At 40.2% G+C, this 22,959-nt stretch overlaps 2 protein-coding genes and 1 long non-coding RNA gene across 6 annotated transcripts in view; 1 reads left to right on the top strand and 2 right to left on the bottom strand.

The window, feature by feature from the left end:
• LOC311295881 (uncharacterized protein) overlaps positions 1-16,281 on the top strand; it is an 81,885-nt gene extending 65,604 nt beyond the window's left edge. For 2 of the 3 annotated variants that reach the window (XR_014628414.1, XR_014628415.1), the window contains 8 exons: positions 46-351; positions 6,343-6,660; positions 7,049-7,345; positions 7,809-8,123; positions 8,575-8,748; positions 13,953-14,028; positions 14,757-14,858; positions 15,469-16,281. Coding sequence is in view for 1 of the 3 variants with exons in the window: in XM_084417424.1 (XP_084273550.1) it covers positions 46-351; positions 6,343-6,660; positions 7,049-7,345; positions 7,809-8,123; positions 8,575-8,672 (1,334 nt within the window). In the remaining 2 variants the exon portion in view is untranslated. Of the gene's footprint in view, positions 1-45; positions 352-6,342; positions 6,661-7,048; positions 7,346-7,808; positions 8,124-8,574; positions 9,961-13,952; positions 14,029-14,756; positions 14,859-15,468 lie in introns of those variants that run through there. The other variant, XM_084417424.1, reaches the window with a different exon arrangement.
• Positions 1-22,959, bottom strand: part of LOC311295887 (uncharacterized protein) — a 515,693-nt gene that overhangs the window by 82,747 nt on the left and 409,987 nt on the right. The gene's annotated exons all lie outside the window — the stretch shown is intronic.
• Positions 17,867-21,161, bottom strand: LOC311295929. 2 transcript variants are annotated; one of them, XR_014628424.1, is made up of 5 exons: positions 21,078-21,161; positions 20,046-20,147; positions 19,278-19,401; positions 19,008-19,123; positions 17,867-18,272 (listed from the first exon to the last, which is right to left on the bottom strand). It is a non-coding gene; the product is annotated as an uncharacterized lncRNA (long non-coding RNA). The 2 variants fall into 2 exon arrangements; XR_014628425.1 differs by having other exon boundaries at positions 19,008-19,120.

Genomic DNA, 22,959 nt, shown 5'->3' with positions numbered 1-22,959 from the left:
GAAACATTTTCTGTGTATTTTTCTCTTTGTATCACAAATTTTAAGTTGCATGTATATCAGTGGTGGAGGGAGAACCGGTCACTTTATTTCACCCTGATACTGAAATACAGAAAGACGATCTGATAGTGTGGATGTTTGGAGATGAAGACAATCTCATTGCTCAAATGACTGAAAAGACCAGAGAAACACATGAAGGTACTAATGGGAGATTCAGAGACAGACTGACGCTGGACAAGAGGACTGGATCTCTGACCATCAACAGCACGAGAACTGAACACTCTGGACTTTACAAGCTACAGATCAGCAGCAAAAGAGGAACCACAAACAAGAGATTCAAAGTTGCCATAAATTGTGAGTAGTTGTTTTAGTTTATTTATCTTTGTGTGATTCATTGAAATGAACAAAACTGAATTTTAATAGTTAAAGTGCACATTGAGTTACTGTAATGTCTTTCCTTTTGTATTTTCCTCAATTTATTAAATGCTATGGTGTACAAAATGATGAACTGATGCAGTACAGGAAATTACTGGCCCATTAATCATAAATAATGAGCCAAAACATTATGATCATCTTTCTGAAATGCTGGCCCTCCATGTGTTGCCAAAAAAGCTCTGACCAGTTCCGGGCCCAGTTCCGACTTTCACACGCCCAATGTAAGTGCTTTTGACGGTGGACAGGGGTCATAATAAGGGGCTTTCGCACCAGATGAATCTTTTCATAGTTCCTAGAACTATTGGAGGAAATTCCCGGTTCCCTTTCAGTCGCTCACGTTCGACGTAACGACGTAATTGGGGTCACTTCAGGGAGCCCTATCAACTTCGAGTGTCTACAGAACGAGCCAATGAACGTTGGCGTGCTTGAATCGCGTCACGCGCCCCCGCCCCGCGGGTATAAACAGGAAGCGGGCGCACGCACACATTGTCTTTCACTTCGGAGCCGAGCTTCTATGAGACTTTTGTCTATCAGAATCAGCTGTTTGAAGACTTCAAAAGAGGATCATCTCTCTGTTGCTGTGTTGGTGTGACGGTGGCCGTCAGTGGTGGCCGCGAGCATTGCAGCTCTCAACTGCTGTTTTCACAGCACTGTGTTTGTGTCTGTGTGTGTGTGTGTGTCGGTTCGGTGGGCGTTTCCCCTGTGTGTGCATTCACACTGCGGCTACCCCTGGGTGCCTCAACAGAAAGAGAGTTTTTCAAATCCTTTTTTATTTTCAACTAAAAGAGCAACACAAGCGTGACCCTGCGTCTTTTTCAAGATGTCATTCCGCTTGTGCGTTTCTGGATGCTGACGCCTCCGCACACTCACTCTGCTCTTCCACTTCGGGCCGCTGTGCCGTCCGTGTCGGGTCCCTGCATTCCGCCGCGCTGCCCCACCCCGGGTACGTCTGTGGTGCCGTTGGTCCTGCTTGCTTGGTCTCTGGGAGCCTGGTCAACGCTTCCCAGCCCGTCTCGCTGGCTCATCCGTACCGTCAGACTCGGCTATGCGATTCAGTTCGCCCGGCGCCCCCCTGCTTTCAAGGGCATTCTGTTCACCCGTGTTCTGGCGGACAGTGCCCCTGTGCTCAGGGCAGAGATCGCAGTCCTACTGGCGAAGGAGGCGATCGAGCCGGTCCCTCCAGCCGATATGAAGACCGGCTTCTACAGCCCGTACTTCATTGTACCCAAGAAAGGTGGTGGGTTACGACCAATCTTGGACCTGCACGTCCTGAACCGGTCCCTACACAGGCTACCGTTCAAGATGCTTACGCAGAAACGCATTTTCAAATGCATCCGTCCCCAAGATTGGTTTGCAGCGATCGACCTGAAGGACGCGTACTTTCATGTCTCGATTCTCCCTCGACACAGACCGTTTCTTCGCTTTGCGTTCGAGGGACGGGCATATCAGTACAAGGTCTTACCCTTCGGGCTGGCCCTATCGCCCCGCGTCTTCACGAAAGTCGCAGAGGCGGCCATTGCTCCCATGTGCGAGCGTGGGGTTCGCATCCTCAACTATCTCGACGACTGGCTTATTCTGGCCCAGTCGAGAGAGCAGTTGTGCGAACACAGGGACATGGTGCTCAGTCACCTCAGCCACCTAGGGCTTCGGGTCAACTGGGAGAAGAGCAAACTCACCCCCGGGCAGAGGATCTCTTTTCTCGGTATGGAGTTGGACTCGATCAACATGACAGCACGCCTCACCGAGGCCTGTGTCCAGTCAGTGTTGAACTGCGTGAGCACACTCAAACGCAGAACAGCGGCACCACTGAAACTTTTTCAGAGGCTCCTGGGGCATATGGCATCTGCAGCCGCGGTTACGCCGCTCGGATTGCTTCATATGAGACCGCTCCAACACTGGCTCCACGATCGAGTCCCGAGATGGGCGTGGCAGAGCGGCTCGTGCCGGGTTCAAGTGACTCCGCACTGTCGCCAAACTCTCCGCTTGTGGTCAGACCCCCCGTTCCTGCGGGCAGGTGTTCCCCTGGAACAAGTGTCCAGGCACTCTGTGGTCTCCACGGATGCCTCTGCCAGCGGCTGGGGGGCCACATACAACGGGCATGCAGCTTCAGGTCTGTGGACACCTCAACTGCATTGGCACATCAACTGCCTCGAGTTGTTAGCAGTACTTCTTGCACTGAGCCGCTTCAAAACATTGCTGCTAAGCAAACACGTACTGGTCCGTTCGGACAGCACTGCGACCGTGGCGTACATCAACCGCCAGGGTGGTCTACGCTCCCGCCGCATGTCACAACTCGCCCGCCATCTCCTCCTCTGGAGTCAGAAGCATCTGAGGTCGCTTCGTGGCGTTTTCTTTCCGGGCCTGCTCAACCGTGCAGCCGACGAGCTCTCACGGCAGCAGGTGCTACCGGGAGAATGGCGACTCTATCCCCAGGTGGTCCAGCTGATTTTCAGGTGCTTCGGGACCGCACAGGTAGATCTGTTTGCCGCCCCGGACACGTCTCACTGCCAGTTGTTCTATTCCCTGACCGAGGGGACCCTCGGCTCAGATGCTCTGGCACACAGCTGGCCCCGGGGCCTACGCAAGTATGCATTTCCCCCAGTGAGCCTTCTTGCACAGACCTTGTGCAAACTCAGGGAGGACGAGGAGCAGGTCTTGTTAGTTGCGCCGTATTGGCCCAACCGGACCTGGTTCCCGGAACTAGTGCTCCTCGCGACAGCCCCTCCCTGGCCCATCCCTCTGAGAGAGGATCTGCTCTCTCAGAGAAGGGGCACCCTATGGCACCCGCGTCCAGACCTCTGGAAACTCCATGTCTGGTCCCTGGACGGGACGCGGAGGTTCTAAGTGACCTACCCCCTGCGGTAGCTGACACCATCACTTCCGCTGGAGCCCCCTCTACGAGGCGCCTCTATGCATTGAAGTGGAACCTGTTCGTTGTCTGGTGCTCCTCTCACGAGGAGAACCCCCGATCTTGCTCGATCAGAGCCGTGCTTTCCTTCCTGCAAGAAGGGCTGGAGCGAAGGCTGTCTCCCTCCACCCTTAAAGTGTATGTTGCCGTTATTGCTGCACATCACGATGCTGTTGATGGTAAGTCTTTGGGGAAGCATGATCTGATCGTCAGGTTCCTGAGGGGAGCAAGGAGACTGAATCCTCCTCGCCCACTCTCTATACCCTCTTGGGATTTGTCTCTGGTCCTTTCGGCACTTCAGAGACCACCCTTTGAGCCTCTGCAATCTGCTGAGTTAAAAATCCTGTCCTGTAAGACAGTTCTCCTGGTTGCGTTGGCCTCTATCAAGAGGGTAGGGGACCTGCATGCATTTTTGGTCGACGAATCGTGCCTAGAATTCGGCCCGGATAACTCTCACGTGATCCTGAGACCCCGGCCCGGATACGTGCCCAAGGTTCCTACCACTCCCTTCCGGGACCAGGTAGTGAACCTGCAAGCGCTGCCTTCGGAGGAGGCAGACCCAGCCCTGGCTTTTCTCTGTCCCGTTCGCGCTCTGCGTCTGTACGTGGACAGAACGCAAAGCCTCAGGACCTCAGATCAGCTCTTCGTCTGTTACGGAGGCTAGCAGAAAGGGAAGGCTGTCTCCAAGCGGAGGATGGCCCACTGGATAGTGGATGCCATCGCATTGGCTTACGAAGCCCAAGGCGTGCCCTGCCCGCCTGGGTTGAAAGCCCACTCCACTAGGGGTGTCGCTTCTTCCTGGGCGCTGGCACACTGCGCCTCGCTGACAGACATCTGTAGAGCTGCGGGCTGGGCGACACCTAACACGTTCGCTAGATTTTATAGCTTACGTGTTGAGCCGGTTTCTTCCTGTGTGCTCGCTTCTACTAGCCGGTAACACCGAGGTTCCCGCTCTAGTGTCGGCTTGCTGCGCCACTCCCTTCCTAGGAACGGATATGTGCGCTTTTTACTCCAGTCGAGTTCCCTATTGGCGAACCCTGTGAGTTCCTCCGCACCCCTTCGGCAGTCGGACGTTGCGGAGCGTCCGACGCCAGGCCTAGTGCTCGTATGCTTGTGTAACTTGTGCTAGGCTGGGTTCCATATGTGCGATCCCTGCGGCGATCCCTTATGTGTATTCTTCCACGACCAGCTCCCTGCGGTGAGCCCGTGTCTTCCCTTGGCAGAGTCTGCTCTGCCGTCACTGTCCGGTGTGTCTCCCCCTTCGGGTGGAGCCACCCCAGTGACATTCCATATGTTGCACTGCCCCTTCGGCCAGTCCATGTGTGTACTCTCTCAACATGTTACCTCCCTTCGGGCAGGATGTGGCTCCGCAGCGTCCTTTCCTCGGAAAGGCACGCTTTTTTCAGTGTTATCCAAGAGTTCCGCTGTGTGGGGTATAATGGAACAGCAGTTGAACTCCCTCTACGCAGGTCTTCCGCCCCAGCAGTTGGGGGTCTGAGAGTCTTGCGTAGGGCGCTGGATGTGGCAGCAACCGAGGCGTTTTCCATGGGATCCCAATTACGTCGTCACGTCGACGTTACGTTCGCACCGCAGGAAATAGGAGCGATTTTAGTTCTAGGAACTCTGAAGTTGGAGCTAAATTTGTTCCACCAAAAGAGTAGGGTCTAAACCAGCACTATTGGAACTATCAGTGACACTGATACGGCTAACACTGATTAGCCGAACGCACGCGAAACACTAGTACCCGCCATTTAAAAAAAAAAAGTTGTGTAAACAGATTATAACCTATATATTTACTCCAGATACTAACATGGAAAACTGATAGATGGATCTCTTAATCTTTACGCTGATGAGAAAATCCAATGTGACTTTGAGGGGACCAGGAGAAACATGATTGTGTATTTCTGCTCAGCTAGCAACACTGGACATCAACCACACCGCAAACACTAATAACTTTTCATTACTGTCTACTTCCTATGTATAACAGTTCTAACTAATAACCTGTCCTGTCAAATGATTCAAATATTTAATCGTGATTAATCGCATTAATGTCATAGCTAGCTCGCAATTAATCACACATTGTTATCTATTTTAAATGTCCCTTGATTTATTTTTGTCTCATTTTTTTTCCTTCTCATTTTAATGCTTTTATCAACATGGAAAAGTGGATCGGCTTGCTTTCTGCAAATGTTTTTTTTTAATTGAAAACAACTTTGGCATATACTGTAGTGTTCAATTTCACACAATCATTCTCACTTGGAGCAAATAATTTCTCACACAATGTACCACTGTCCATCAATAAAAGAGTGAAAAAATTACTTTGTCACACAAATAGCCCCTTCAACAGGCCTTTCTATGGGATCAAAAGAGGCGATACAAAATAAAATTACAAAGTACACATGTAAGGTAAACTAGGACTCAGCCTATAGTGCAGTTAAACCATGCCTTAATGCTTTCTTTTTCTCAAGTTTGCTTTGAACATAGCAGTCAGGCTACTGCTCTTTATTCACCAGAGGCTCAAGTGGTATGATCCCCTGATGCACAACTGTCGCCAGTTTATGGTTTGTCCCTCCTTGGTCCCTCTTGGAAAATTCTCAACACTGCTGACCGTAAGAACACACACTCGTTTATTGCCGTTTCAGAAATACTCTGACCCAGTCGCCTTGCCGTAACAATAAGGCCTTTGTCAAAGTCGCTCAGATCTTTATTGCTGCCCGTTTCTCATGCATCAACACTTTATGAGAACTGATTGTTTGCTTACCATCTAATCTACCCAGACCTTAATATGTGGCCTTGTTAGGAGATGATCAAAGATATTTGCTTCACCAGTGACTTGTCATATGGTTTGGCTCATCAGTATATGTTGTATTTGTTAAAAAAATATATATTTTTGTAGTTTGTTCTACCAGTACACACACACACATCCTCAATGAAGCTTTACTGACTCACGTGTCGCATAATCTCCTCATTTCTTTGTTTCTATTTGCCACAATGATATAAAGTGAGGAAAGTGTCAGCCAAGGAGGGAGAGTCTGTCACTCTGAAGACTGATGCTGAAATACGGAGAAATTGGTATGAAAATATGGAGTTGCTGTGGCTGTTTGGAGATGAAAACACTCTCATTGCTGAAATCAAAGAAGGGATTGGAAAGAGCTCCATATCTGACGTTGCTGATGAGAGATTCAGAGACAGACTGGAGCTCAAGAACACTGGATCAATGACCATCAGAAACATCACAACTGAACACTCAGGAGTTTATACTCTGAGGGTCATCATCAGTAAATTGACCAAAATCATAAGATTCAATGTTACTGTCAGAGGTGAGTCTCTCAAGTCTTTCTTTTTAATTTGATTGGTTAATTTGAACCAAATCCCTCCATGTGTGAACACACCCTGAGATTCTAGTTTCAAAATCTCCCACTGAACTGCATTGTCAAATAAACAGTTCTGTTGCTGCTTTACCTCCATGAGTATTTCAGTCAGTTATTATTTAGAGCAGAATTCTGTAAATAAAGCTAAATTGTACAGTCTCCCCAGCTGGATGAATGGTAATTGAGGCAGCAAAGTTAATATATAAGTTTAATTTTCAAGCTGATTTTAAATCCCTATCTGAATTATCTTTGTGAAGTACTGTCAAACTCTGATGTTCACATGTACAGGAACTTAATGGACACTTTTTCTCTGTATTTCTCTTGTTCTTTGTGACAGCGTTGATGACAGTAGGGATTAGGGGAAAAACTGTGACCTTAAACCCTGATACTGAAGTACAGAGAGATGATCTGATCCTGTGGATGTTTGGAGATCAAGACAATCTCATTGCTCAACTGATCGGAGAGACCGGAGAGACGACATATGCTGATGCAGACGAGAGATTCAGAGACAAACTGAAGCTGAACAAGAACACTGGATCTCTGACCATCAGTAACATCACATCTGGACCTTATAATCTACAGATCATCAGCAGCAAGAGGACTTCTTACAGGAAATTCAGGGTTTTCAATTCTTGTGAGTCTTTCCATTTCCTTTAAAGAAAGTTTTATTAGTATTATTATTATTGCAATACATAAATGCTAAATAAATGGTAATGCTAAATGTATGTCCCCTCCATGCACCAAATTAAATTAAAAACTGAAAAGCTCTGCAAAAACAACTGAACGAACCGATCTACAATGAATTTGATTATCAGTTAATCAGGTCTGCATACAGTGAACAGAAATCATTCATAAAAGATGTCACTTTACAGCAGTAAAATAATAGTAACGTATTTCTATAGACAAAAGGTATCAGAAAAATACACCAGTATAATTTTGGAAACACCAGGATGTCTTTATAACATCTCATTTAATATTGTTGTATAATACTATATTTATTAGATACTGTAAATTTAGGCCATATCAAGTGACATATCAGTTGAACCTGACAGTTTAATATCAGTGTCTGTACAAGTAACTCTCTGTTTGTTCTCCAGGTGAGTCCGGTCCCAAGACAGTGTCAGTGATGGCGAGAGAATGTTTAGTTTTAATCACTGATCTGAACGTAGAAAGTGATGAGAAGGTGGAGTGGAAATTTGAAGATAAAATTCTCACAACCGGAATGAATGGAGACATCAGTAAGACTTCATACGGTGCTGATGTGAGATTCAGAGGCAGACTGGAGCTGCACCATCAAACTGGATCTCTCACCATCAAAGATACCAGAACCAGCGACACTGGAGTTTATCATCTAAACATCTGCAGCAGAGGCGGAAAGAACATTTGCTGGGAATTCAGTGTTACTGTCAGTGGTGAGTAAATCAACTCTTCCAATATGACTTTTTTTATCAGTTAAAGTGACTTCAGCCTTTTCTTTGAAAAATAAACATTTTGTCATCATTTACTTGCTCTTATGTTGTGCTAAACGTAACTTTATTTCTTCTGTGGAAGTATCTTCTTTCTACTTTTCTCCAAATAATGAAAGTAGATTCGTCCGTTTAGTGTCAGTCTCCAAAAAGGACCAAGAAGTTCATATGCACTAAATTCCAAGTCTATTAAAGTCATGTGTTACTTGGTGTGAGATGTAGATCATTATTCATTTAAGTTCGGAAGACTGAGTTCACAAATCGTGTTAATTTGTTAAAAAAGAGCAAGTGCTCAAACAAGACTAAACTTGGTCCTTTGTCATTTTATGGTAAATTCTTGTCATTAGATTTGAAGTCTGACTACAACTCTTCCTTTTTTAATGTCTTTGTATTTCAGATTCTAGAGGAAATCGATTGAATAATTCAGCAATTGTACAGATAAATGGAGAGGTTCCTGTTGGAGTGAATCTGCAGCAGGCCACGAGTCCAGTTTGATCAGAAGACACTAGCCATAGGCATTTCACTTTTGTGCTTGGGGGACACATCTGTTCTTCATTATGTGGACCTCTAGGTTAGGATGGGTAATGGCCTCCTATTTTTCCCTATTATAATACAGAATAAGGTCCTCTTGGCTGCAGATGTACTGGCAAGCTAGCCATAAATGTTATTAGATGTATTGTATTCCTAGATGATGAAAGGTATGTACTCTTATTGGTTAACTCTGTAACTCCCCTCATATTCTTACTATATGTGACCCTGGACCACAAAACCAGTCTTATGGGTATTTTTTTTAAAAATTGAGATGTATACATCATCTGAAAGCTGAATACATAATCTTTCCAAGAAAATCTGGAATCTGAGGGTACAGAAAAATAGAAATATTGAGAAAATCGACTTTAAAGTTGTCCATTTCTATTGGCAATAGTGCTGCATCCATTCACAAAAATATTTTTTTTATATATTTAAGGTGGGAAATTTACCAAATATCTTCATGGAACATGATCTTTACTTAATATCCTAATGATTTTTGGCATAAAAGAACAATCTATAATTTTGACCCATACAATGTTTTGTTGGCTATTGCCACAACTATACCTGTGCAACATAAGACTGGTTTTGTGATCCAGGGTCACATACTCGATGACAATGACAAAGTGGCAGTGTAGCGATGCGGTTGAAACAAAGGAAAACAGGATCCACGTGCAGCAGAAATCTTTTATTAAAAATCAACTTGACTGACACAGACTAGGGAACAGGACAACCAACATACAACATCATGAACTCATAAAGACTGAAATAGACACAGGGCTTAAATACACAGGAAAACAAGCTAAACAATATAACAAGGGGGCGTGGCCAATCTAAAACACCTGAGGAGACTAGTTAAACATTAAACATGACGGGGAACTATCAAACATGGAAAAAGACAGGGGAACACAGACAGGAATCATGACAGGCAGTAAAATTGAGAAACTTTCTCCCTCAGCGCTGGGCAAGCGGCAACCTCCCCGTCTCTCTCTCTTGAAACCAACATGGAAGTGAGTTAAACTGCAATTCGTTGACTGGCAACTTTAGTCTGGTGTCAAAAGCGAGTCAAATCTGTATCTGCCCCATGTTAAAATGGCAAATTTTACAGGAGAAAAAAACGTGTTTACAGCCTGGTGTCTGTATGTGGCTTGGTCTATACAGTTAATTTTGCCCTTCATAACAACTGTAAGGGGGGTGAATTTTTTTATAACTCATCCGTTTAGTTGATTAATATTTGAAGAGTTCAGATGCAAAAGCCTCTAAGTGCCATCTGAAATTTCCTTCTAGAATGGTCATTTTTATCAAGCTTGAATGTTTATGTTCAGTTATTTCACTTCAATGGCAATGAAAATGACCTATTAATTGTCATTAAAGTGAAATTACTGAACATAAATATACGAGCTTGGAAAAAATGCTAATTTTAGAGGAAAATTTCAGATGGCACTTAGAGGCTTTTGCATCTGAACTCTTCATTTAAAGTTCTACATAATTAAGGGTGTGTCCACTTTTGAGTGAAAGGTGGATTGCCGCTGATGTCAATGCTAGCCAATTGTCTGCTGTTACTAGCCGTCATTTTACCTCAGCAAATGTTTGCTGCTGAACTTGCCATCTATGCAGTGTTTTGTGCTTTTTTTCGGGATTATTTCATACAATTTAATACACCCATCACTTCGCCCACGGCTTAGGATTCCGTCGTTGTCGTCGAGTATCGTTCGAGAGAACAACCAGCGCTGTATTTCAGTTGTTTTTCTCTGTGAACATGCACTAATGGATGTCTGACAATTTCGTTGCTTTTTGGAGTTTTCAGATTTAAAAACGTCAATAAAGGCTCGTTCGTTCTGCTCTTACGGAACAGATAGATTATAATATGTTTATGTACCGTCAGATGAAATCCTGCAGGTGTCGGCGCTTTCTCCGTCCATGCAATAAATGCACATCCTTGAATGAGCGCGGATTTCTAGCGCATTTACTTGAACTTCATAGGCAATATATCTATGGTTTAACCCATTTGAGAGGCGGCCAAAATAAGAGTTTAAAATGGACTGAATAAGCTCTCTGCGAACTTGACGAGCGATGCTGCGCTGACGGACCATAGACTATAAAAAAGAGAGTCACACACACACTCTCAGAGTAATATTAAGTTACTTGCATAATACATTTTCAACTAGCAGAATAGAACAGAATCACGATACACAGTCTCACTTGTAGCCTTGTCTTTTAACTATTATAATATTTCGAAGGGCAAAAATAGGAACTTTTAATTGGCTTTACATCATCAACTGTCACTTTAGCGCGAGGCCCTGTGCAGTCGCAGACTTGGTACTGTCAGTAGTAGCATAAGGTTATAGCATTACCTCCCCACTCCCAGCCTCTTTGATCATTTTCTGTTATCTGGAAATGACGCAAGGCCAAGATGGCGACGGCCGGCTCCGCCTACTTTAGGCTTTAAAAATGCTCTTCAGAAACCTATAAGTGATGTCACGGACACTACGTCCATATTTTTTTACAGTCTATGGTGCTGGGTCATCGTTAATTCAACTGCTAATTATGAGGACTGAAATGAGACACAAGTTGGACTGCACATTTTACATTTAATCATAGGCTTTCCTGTAGCTCAAACAGTAGTGCTGGCACTAGCAATGCCAAGGTCATGGGTTCGATTCCCAGGGAAAGCAAGAACTGACAAATGTAAAATGTGTACCTTGAATGCAATGTAAGTCGCTTTGGATAAAAGTGTCTGCCAAATGCGTAAATGTAATCTGACACCCTTAAAGTCAGAAACAGTCACATGTGGCGTAAAATAACTATTGTTCTTAAATGTTTTAACTTTTGAACTGCTAATCCAATCTGTATGTTTTAAAAAAGTATTGTAAAGGAGATTCGTTGAAGAGGCACAGTAGTAAACATGATTGCGTCATCAAGTTTTGATTTGTCAGAGAATCACGTGCGGTTTGTTTCTCTGAGCCAAATATGAACAAATATTGATGCTTAGTTTCACCCCCGTCCCCAGATTGGTCTACTCACCCAATAAACATAGGTTTTGGTCTTTTGCACTGCCAATTAGCATCTTTATTTGGACATGTTTACTGCACTCTCTGACACAGCATAACACAAATCAAAAACAATTATATGAAATGAAATGTATGTTTTCAAAGGAGTCGCTACACAATGACCCAGTGGAATTGTGTCAAATGGAGATAACTGGCGCAGGCGCAGCCAAGAGTTTCGTTTCTAAATTTAAATAATACTTATATAGTTTGTGAAAATATTTTAGACTTTTTGTGTATTTTTTTCAAGTGTTTAAACTACTATATATAAAGTCACATTGCTTCAGTGTTCTATTATTATATAACAATGTTTCCATTTACTTTACTTTCTGAGCTCTTTTGGACACTTCTACATTGTCAGTAAATAAATAAAAAAAACATAAAATGATATGTTCTGGTTAAAATGATATACTGTATGGCACTTGATGCTGCTCGATGGTGTTTTAAGCCCCCAATAGCTCCTTAGAGGCAGCTAACCCTACCCTCAACCTTAAACCTACCCATCCCCTCGCTGCCTGGAAGGCGCCGTTGGGGGCTTAAAACACCAAACACCCTTGATGCTGACTGCTATAATGGTTTAGAAAAACAAAGAAAAGTACAGACGTGTCAGGTGGCCCAAAAATGTTCTAGTCTTTAAAGCAACACTGTGTAACATTTTTAACCTTAAAATAATGTTTCCAAAATCATTTCAGTGGTTCATCAAGTCGTAACAGGGTGAAAGGCACTTATGCCTCCGCTTGGCAGTCCTTTATCTGCTATAGCCACACTAACATTGCCAGATCGGGTCGCTTTTCTGTAGTTCTAATGAGACTACAAATTTGACTTGCTGTACGGCAAGCGTTACAATAGTCATTATTTTGTTTTTCTTCGTTTCTGATCATCATACTCTACCTTGTCTGTGGACATCATTCACTCTAAAGCCGGTGCTGAATGGTGCAGTGGACGTGTGACGACAAGCTGCGGCAGTGAAATTCTTAACGAATGAACAATTCCGCTTCCAACCTGTAGGGGGACCGCAGATAAAAAGTTCCATAGTGTTGCTTTTAAGGGATAAAGTAACAGCAGGCTGTGATGTTGTAAATGATGACAAAATTTGATTATTGTGTGAACTATACCTTTAACACCACACACCAGTATTTGGTTAATGCTCATGTTCATATTTATGCTCATGTTTTTGTGATCAAATCTGAATGTCAATGTGTAAATGTGATCTGAAGTGCCTTTGTATTCATTCTTAAGTATTTGCATGATAAAACCACCTTATTGCACTTTAAAAAAAAGCTTGTTTAGACTTACTCAACTCTTGTAGGTACTTGGATTTAAAGAAATGTGTGTTTATGCCTTTGATTATTCACCATTGTGAATTAGTATTATGGCCATTTGTAAGTTATTTGAATAAACATTAATATAAAGATGATAGGCTATCAATTTGTGTATGAATGACACAACCCTGTATCACATGAAATACGTTCTGAGGAAACTATTTTGCAAATCGCAATTACGTTACATGCCAACATATAAGCAGTGCTATTACGTTGGTCCTTAACCTAATATAAGCAGTGCTATTACGTTGGCCCTTAACCTAATATAGCCAATCTATTGCAGTGCTATTACGTTTGTCCTGAACATAATACATCCAAAGCAGGTTTCTTTTCACACGTAGCAGCTAATGCTGTTCATTTTTTTTTAATTATTTACTCCCTTTTTTCTCATTGGGCTACAAAATATTATCTACGCCAGGGCGAGTCAAATGGCAGCACACAGATAATTTTTTATCTGGCCCTCCAACTGGTTTTTGATGTTTAAAACCCCTCGCAATCTGATATCAAAGTCCCCGCAAAGGTTTAGCGCGTTCAGCGGTGAGTTTAACAACGCACGTGATCATTCAGCGGTGAGTTTAACAACGCACGTGATCTCACGGCAGTTCGTGATATGGTCACGTAATTTAATCTATTGATTTGTGCCACGGACACGTTTATTTCGTTATTTTCGTAATACCAGCACGTTTTTTAAACTAATGTATTTTCAATGGGAAGCGTCTTTCGTGATAATAACAGCACGATTCTTTCTGCCTGGCTGTCGGCTGCAGCAGAGAAGCTGTTTAATCAACATTTATTTTAATGTTATTATTTCGGTCTTATTGCCAGGGTAGCTGGTTTGCTTTGCTGTTTATTGATTTTCTAAAATTATATTTTATCAGTAGGAAATCGCGCTGAAGAAGTCTCGTTCCGAACACATCGCGATATTTGGCATCAGTTCACGTGTGTCAGATGTTGGTAAGTAAATACCTAAATACGCTATCCTAATGTGTGATATCATGTCTTTTCTGTTTGTCGATGTTAATCTGCCATTATATCTGCCATCTCCACGGAGACTTTGCGTTTCATTGCTTTCTAATTCAAAACAGGGTGATTAACACTGCCTGTCACGTGACGTGCTATAGGCCTAGATATTCATATCAGATTAAAAATAGTACAATTAGTTCCAAAGTTGTATTTGTAGTAGAAGCACAGTAAAAACAACACTTACCATGCTTTTACCGCAGTAACATTAGTTTTACTGTGATAAGTGTAGTAAAAAGACAGTAATCACAAAACTTACCATGCTTTTACCACACTATTTGTAGTTTTAATGTGGTACTTATTGTAAATGCACAGTAACCACAACACTTACCATGCTTTTACCACAGTAACCATAGTTTTACTGTGATAGGTGTGGTAAAAGGACAGTAACCACAAAACTTACCATGCTTTAAACCTCAGTAACCTTAGTTTTACTGTGATTGGTTTAGTAAGGACAGTAATCACAAAACTTACCATGCTTTTACCTCAGTATTGATAGTTTTAAAGTGATATTTGTTGTAAATGCATATTAACCACAACACTTGCCATGCTTGTAAGGCTTTATAATGTAACATCCAATATTTGCAAGGTAAATCAGTACTTTTCCCTTTAAATAATCCTATATATTATACATAATGATATTTTCTTTTCTCTTTTTTCAGCTGAAAAGACCAAAAGGGCCTTTCGGACTCAGTCATTCCATTATTGTTTGAGGAGAAGTAAACGGAGAAGACGGACAGCTGCAAAGGCAAATATTCGCAATGGTATGTATGTGTTGGTTTTAACCCTAAATCAAACATTTTATCAAGCATTTGTTGTTTCTTAAAACTTTTCTCACAAAACCCATAGCCCAATCAGTACAAACATAGTCTGAAAGTTTTAATAATTCACAAGATTTAACAAGTTGTCAAATTCGTACGATACTCGTACATATTTGTATACTCGTACACAATCCTGCAGCTTTTACTCCTAGTGCTGTCATTGGCTACTGCCTCAATTCCTGTACATATTTATCGCGATATTTGTAAATCAGTTGCGCCACTTCTTGGAAAGTTGTCGGATGTCACACACACTGTCAGAAAGTTTATATTAATTGCAAATTGGTCTCCGTCTGTTTATGTTCCAGTGATACATGATGTCTCTCCACACCTCATAACCTACCTCTGTTTGCAAGAGTGGAAAAGCTTATCTGACTTGTCAAATGACATCAGATACTCGATTATTTATATATAACTGTCCCGTTTGCATGTAAATCATTTTCATGATTATTGCTTGCTATTAAAGACATACTTTTATTCATAGAAATGCCCACATATCAGTGAACTTATTACATAAAAATGCTTTTAACATTTAATTATGCAACACTCTTTACAGAAAACATATCCTACAGTTATAAACTCACAACGGCATCATCAAGTCCTGTGCTGGGCAACAACTGTCCTCCAATGTATTCGATCCGTGGCCAGGTTCTTCACATCTTCCCATGGGACACTGACATTCTTCAGGTCTTCGTGAAACATCTGTCTCCGTGTCTTCCTTGGTCTTCCCTGTCTCCTGCATCCTCCTGGTGGTGTCCACTTCATCACTGTGTTTGGGTGTTGTTGTTTGGGCATGCGTAGGATGTGTCCAGCGAGGTGCACCCTTTGCTCTGTCACAGTTTCTGAAAGTCTTCATGTGAAGTCCCATTCCTCCTCAGGATCTCTTTGATATATGCAGAACCAATATTGAAAATAGTGATTTATCTTTTTCCATATTGTTAAAGCATTTTGTTTTCTCTTTTCAGCTTCATAAATTGTACTTGATTTCTGCCTAATGCCTTTATCAAAAAAGTGTCAGTGTTCATCAGGTGTTTTGCTAAAGGACATATTCATTGCATAGTTACAATAAAAGTGACCAATAATCACAAGGATATAGAATGAAAGTTGAGAATGTAAAATGTTGTGCTTATGTTTTTGCCTATTTGTTATTTAAAGCGAAGAAACAAATGTATGTTCACATAACAAACTTGAATCTCATCTCTTGGTTTGTAAATATATTCAACTTCATCATAGCAATTTTTTTTACGTTAATGTATGTGTCACTATAATAGATTGCTCCTGTATCTGGATATTTTTAATTAACTGATTTTTATACTGTTGTGCAGTAGTTTTGGCACTACATTTGTCTTTAAACAGTTTGACATTAAATATTGGAATAAGCTTTCAAAATGGTGTCCATTCATTGTGCTTTTGTTACATTTATTTGAATATAATTGATATACCTTTAATATACTATACATACACTGTAAATGTTAGAAGCACTTTAGTACATGTAATTATCTTTAATTAAAATACTGCAAAACTACCCCTGCTGTAGGACATTGCTTTGAACAAAGTTTCTCTTTCAAATTTATTTATGCATCAGTCTAAGCAAATTTGTGTCATTGATCATGTGACCTCGTTTTTGGATGGTAACCACACAAAGGAGTCTTTTGTTTTTAAATATGAGTTTTATAATTTAATTAGAAGGAATGCATGTTTAACAGCCTAAATATAAAATATTTAAGGTATCTATCCCCGCAGCCGGAACCAGAAGAGATCTGTCATCGTTTACCATAAACCAGGGCATGTAAGTGTGACGCATCTGTTCAGCTGGCTTGTTATTGGCTGTGACTTTATCGCAGAACTCGCTGTGATTGGACAATCGTTTAACCCATATAAAACGGCGCTTCATGTTACAAAGTATGTTTTGGTGGTATTATTACGTTAGTTATACATTAAGCTAACTATAAAGTGTCTCTATGTTGTGAGAAATTACTCCTTTACCGAGATCCTAACCCTAACCCTAAGCATGTCTGCACATTTCAATGAACTACAGAACAATGCTTCCTGCTCCACTGATAGAATGACAGAGATATGTGGGTAATGTAGTTTAAAACGTTTAGTAATAAAACAATAAATGTTAAATAAATAATATATTTAATGGACAACTGGATATCTAAATTTGTTCATTGTGCAAACCTTTATGACATATATGAGGGACAGGCTGAAATTTGATATTTTACTGTGAGCACTTTAAAAATAACCTTTATGCCAGCTTTCCATATATGTCTGAAAACTGTGGCCAACATTATTTATTAAACATAGTATAAGCAGTTGTCCAGCCGATTTTCTCTTTGATACACTAATCAGACTTTGAGTTACAGCCATTTGAAATGTGCACTTGTTTGCTCTTCTGGGGGCCATTGCTGGGGCCCTGGGGGTGGAAGGACAGTATAATCTACACAGATCTACACATACTATTACTATTACACAAGGATAATGCACCATTCAGTAAAACAACAAAAAAACAGTGCCAACATTTCCTTTTCACCCCCTCTGATTGCTGCTTATATTCCTGACATCAGTGATATATAGAGTATACTATATAGAGTATACTAGAATGATCAACATGGATCATCTTCAATTAAGCTTTAAGTATTTATAGCAAGATAGCCCACTGCAGCCTCTTGTTATTCACATAGCTTCCTTTTATTTCACTGGAAACTGGCATACATGCAAGTATGTGCAACTTTTGTTGCATTGTTGTCCCAAATATCATTAACCAGATCTAAATTTTTATGTCCCAAGTAAAAGAATCATGGTAATTAAATATATTTAGTTATTTATAAGTTATTAATTATATGTAGTTATTTTTAAAGAAATAAGAAATTAAAATTTCTCAAAAGAAAATTTCTATTTACTGTACCAAACACCACTTTCAATACACAATAGTCATCATACTTTATTAAACAACACTTTATTGGAGAACAAAGCATAAAGTTGATAAAGTAGCATAAAGACAAATGAGATTCAAGATAAATAAAAATGTGTCTTCAAAAACACGTTAACATCATATGAATCCATTCACAGCTGCTGAAGCCACAAAACGAGTGCCAGTTAATCATATTCAGTCACATATGATACAGAAAACAGATTTGATATTGTGTTGGAAAATAATGATTCATTATCACAGCTAAACTGGTTTCTTGCTCTTCCCTGTACGTCTCTATCGTGTTAGTGTTCTTCATCCTCGTCTAAACAGTTTGTTCAGTTGAAGAACAGAAGAACAGAAGATGTGATCACTGATGTGGAGTAGCTTTTTCTCAACCAGAGGAAGAAGTCTCAACATCCCATTGTCAGGCGTTCTCCAGTCCTGGTCTGAAAGTAAAACAAAAGACAGAAACCATTCAAATAAAGTTATGTTATGTTCTGCGTTATTTAAAGCAGTGATGGTTTACTCTGGCCCTCAGCGTCCACTATCCTGCACATTTAGCTCCGACCTCAAACCCTCCTGCCTATTGTCTAGAAGTAAACCTGAAGACTTTGGTTAAAATTTTCAGATGTGCTCGATTAGGGTTGGAGGTTAACTCTTAACTAACCTCAAAAAGTAGAATGCAAAGGGCCAGAGTTGCCTGTTCCTTACATAAATTTACAAAGCAGCAGTCAGTACGTTATATAATATACACATTGAAGTATTATATACATATATATATATATATATATATATACACACACACACACACACACACACACATATACATATATATATATATATATATATATATATATATACACATAAACATATATAAATATATATACATATATATATATATATATATATAAAATATTGCAGCACAAAATAAGCTAAGTACTGAACAAAAACAGTTTTACCCATATCAACAGCAACATATTTTAAAAGATTTTTAAGAAAGGCATGGTCTCTTTTGAGCCTTTGCCAGTGATGCTTGATTTCTTTCCAGACTACATAATCTTCTGTCAATTGTTTCAAGAGCTTCACTTGGTCAAAAACCAAGTGATAACCTGTACAATGTAAAATTGTCAACATCAAATTATGTACTACATATTACAGCATTGTTTCAATACAAGACATACCAATGGACTCGCGCACTTTTCTGCCTTCTTTGGGCATCAGATGTTCCTTCCTCACCCGAAACAAAGGACTTATTCGATTAGCTTGCGTTGATATAAGGACTGGTCTTCCTTCTCTGCTGTAAAACAAGATAGTCTCGACTTACTCTATGTGCAATTACTATTGTTCTTGAAACACAAATTAAGACAGTTATAAATAAGTTAATTTACCATATGATTCAGGAGAGAACATTTGATGAGTAAATACTGATTGCAATATTCTAGAAACTTCACCTGGGAAGGGCTGATCACGGCAAGATTCGCTGCGACTCACTAGTAGCTCTTGTAATGGTTGGCTCTTAAAAGAGCTGTTGAGTTTGATATTGGTAGAGCTTTAAAAAAAAAGGACTAAGTAATCCTGCAAAACAGAAAGGAAGGTCATTTTAATACATTACTTGCAAATAGTCAGTTTATAACTGTAGGATATGTTTTCTGTAAAGAGTGTTGCATAATTAAATGTTAAAAGCATTTTTATGTAATAAGTTCACTGATATGTGGGCATTTCTATGAATAAAAGTATGTCTTTAATAGCAAGCAATAATCATGAAAATGATTTACATGCAAACGGGACAGTTATATATAAATAATCGAGTATCTGATGTCATTTGACAAGTCAGATAAGCTTTTCCACTCTTGCAAACAGAGGTAGGTTATGAGGTGTGGAGAGACATCATGTATCACTGGAACATAAACAGACGGAGACCAATTTGCAATTAATATAAACTTTCTGACAGTGTGTGTGACATCCGACAACTTTCCAAGAAGTGGCGCAACTGATTTACAAATATCGCGATAAATATGTACAGGAATTGAGGCAGTAGCCAATGACAGCACTAGGAGTAAAAGCTGCAGGATTGTGTACGAGTATACAAATATGTACGAGTATCGTATGAATTTGAAAAAACTTGTTAAATCTTGTGAATTATTAAGACTTTCAGACTATGTTTGCAACAAATGCTTGATAAAATGTTTGATTTAGGGTTAAAACCAACACATACATACCATTGCGAATATTTGCCTTTGCAGCTGTCCGTCTTCTCCGTTTACTTCTCCTCAAACAATAATGGAATGACTGAGTCCGAAAGGCCCTTTTGGTCTTTTCAGCTGAAAAAAGAGAAAAGAAAATATCATTATGTATAATATATAGGATTATTTAAAGCAGGGATAGGCAACTCCGGTCCTGGAGGGCCACTGTCCTGCAGAGTTTAGCTTCAGCCCTGATAAAAACTCACCTGCCTGTATCTATCTAGTAATCCTGAAAACACTGATTGCCTTGTTCAGGTGTGTTTAATTAGGGTTGGAGCTAAACTCTGCAGGACAGTGGCCCTCCAGGACCGGAGTTGCCTATCCCTGATTTAAAGGGAAAAGTACTGATTTACCTTGCAAATATTGGATGTTACATTATAAAGCCTTACAAGCATGGCAAGTGTTGTGGTTAATATGCATTTACAACAAATATCACTTTAAAACTATCAATACTGAGGTAAAAGCATGGTAAGTTTTGTGATTACTGTCCTTACTAAACCAATCACAGTAAAACTAAGGTTACTGAGGTTTAAAGCATGGTAAGTTTTGTGGTTACTGTCCTTTTACCACACCTATCACAGTAAAACTATGGTTACTGTGGTAAAAGCATGGTAAGTGTTGTGGTTACTGTGCATTTACAATAAGTACCACATTAAAACTACAAATAGTGTGGTAAAAGCATGGTAAGTTTTGTGATTACTGTCTTTTTACTACACTTATCCCAGTAAAACTAATGTTACTGCGGTAAAAGCATGGTAAGTGTTGTTTTTACTGTGCTTCTACTACAAATACAACTTTGGAACTAATTGTACTATTTTTAATCTGATATGAATATCTAGGCCTATAGCACGTCACGTGACAGGTAGTGTTAATCACCCTGTTTTGAATTAGAAAGCAATGAAACGCAAAGTCTCCGTGGAGATGGCAGATATAATGGCAGATTAACATCGACAAACAGAAAAGACATGATATCACACATTAGGATAGCGTATTTAGGTATTTACTTACCAACATCTGACACACGTGAACTGATGCCAAATATCGCGATGTGTTCGGAACGAGACTTCTTCAGCGCGATTTCCTACTGATAAAATATAATTTTAGAAAATCAATAAACAGCAAAGCAAACCAGCTACCCTGGCAATAAGACCGAAATAATAACATTAAAAAAATACATAAAAATACATAAGATCTCGTGAATAAATGTTGATTAAACAGCTTCTCTGCTGCAGCCGACAGCCAGGCAGAAAGAATCGTGCTGTTATTATCACGAAAGACGCTTCCCATTGAAAATACATTAGTTTAAAAAACGTGCTGGTATTACGAAAATAACGAAATAAACGTGTCCGTGGCACAAATCAATAGATTAAATTACGTGACCATATCACGAACTGCCGTGAGATCACGTGCGTTGTTAAACTCACCGCTGAATGATCACGTGCGTTGTTAAACTCACCGCTGAACGCGCTAAACCTTTGCGGGGACTTTGATATCAGATTGCGAGGGGTTTTAAACATCAAAAACCAGTTGGAGGGCCAGATAAAAATTATCTGTGTGCTGCCATTTGACTCGCCCTGGCATAGATAATATTTTGTAGCCCAATGAGAAAAAAGGGAGTAAATAATTAAAACAAAATGAACAGCATTAGCTGCTACGTGTGAAAAGAAACCTGCTTTGGATGTATTATGTTCAGGACAAACGTAATAGCACTGCAATAGATTGGCTATTTTAGGTTAAGGGCCAACGTAATAGCACTGCTTATATTAGGTTAAGGACCAACGTAATAGCACTGCTTATATGTTGGCATGTAACGTAATTGCGATTTGCAAAATAGTTTCCTCAGAACGTATTTCATGTGATACAGGGTTGGAATGACAATAAAGAATTTCACTCACCTGAAGAAATCCATCCTGTCCTTTTAAATATCTGTGTTAAAAGAGCGCGTTAATGGAGATTATTGCTTTACACAACTTTTCCGTCTTCCTTAATTTTTAATTCGGAGGCAAATGTCTCTATCTATGAATACAGTAATTTCAGGATGAAGGTTTAGAGTGACAGAATCTCCTTCACTTCATCTGTTTCAGCACCAATCACTCCTGCAGAACAAACAGAAACAGTTTCTCAGAGATTAAACTCATATTTAACACTGATGGTAATGTTACCGAACAGATCTAACTGAGATAATTTTTCTTGTTTTATAAACAATGAATTATTCAGTAAATAAAGATCATACAGCCTTCCTGACAAATAAATGAAACAAAATCACTTATAGTGTATCTAAAATCTAAGGATTACCGGTATGTTTGTTTTTGTTATGGACAGATAACGAATAAGAAATAATTTGTTAAAAAAAATTCTCACATCCTTTTTAGGGTCATAAACTCCTTTGACATTAAGACACACAGATGTCAAGAATCAACAACAGCGGTGACATGCTTCATGCTGCAATGCATTCTGGGTGCATCATACAAAACTCATCTATGGCTCCCAGAATGCATTGCTGCAGGATGCATGTCACCGTTGTTGAGATTCATATGCTGATTCTTGATGTCTACAGTGTCTAAGAGCTTCAACTGTTCAAAATGATATGTGAGCAATGAGTTTTTAAAATTCAGGAATTTTTTGAAACACATATTGCATATTGCTATTAATAACATAGATTAGACATGAGATCAGTTGATCAGATCACTACATAATATCTTTATCATCAACAAGCAAAACATTAGCATTAATAAAAGTATTTTATTAATAATTATTTTTTTTTAAAAATCAGAAGTCAAACTGCCCACCTAAAGCAAACACTGAACACCATAATGGTGAACCCAAACTATTATTTTCAATAAAACATCAACATCTAAACCTCTTTTAATTTCAATAAGACGTTTTGTAG

This window comes from Rutilus rutilus (genome assembly GCF_951802725.1).
Source record: "Rutilus rutilus genome assembly, chromosome: 8".
In the NCBI taxonomy this organism is placed as follows: domain Eukaryota; kingdom Metazoa; phylum Chordata; class Actinopteri; order Cypriniformes; family Leuciscidae; genus Rutilus; species Rutilus rutilus.
Note: the sequence above shows the minus strand (reverse complement) of the source record. Positions and strands in the feature narration are given on the sequence as shown.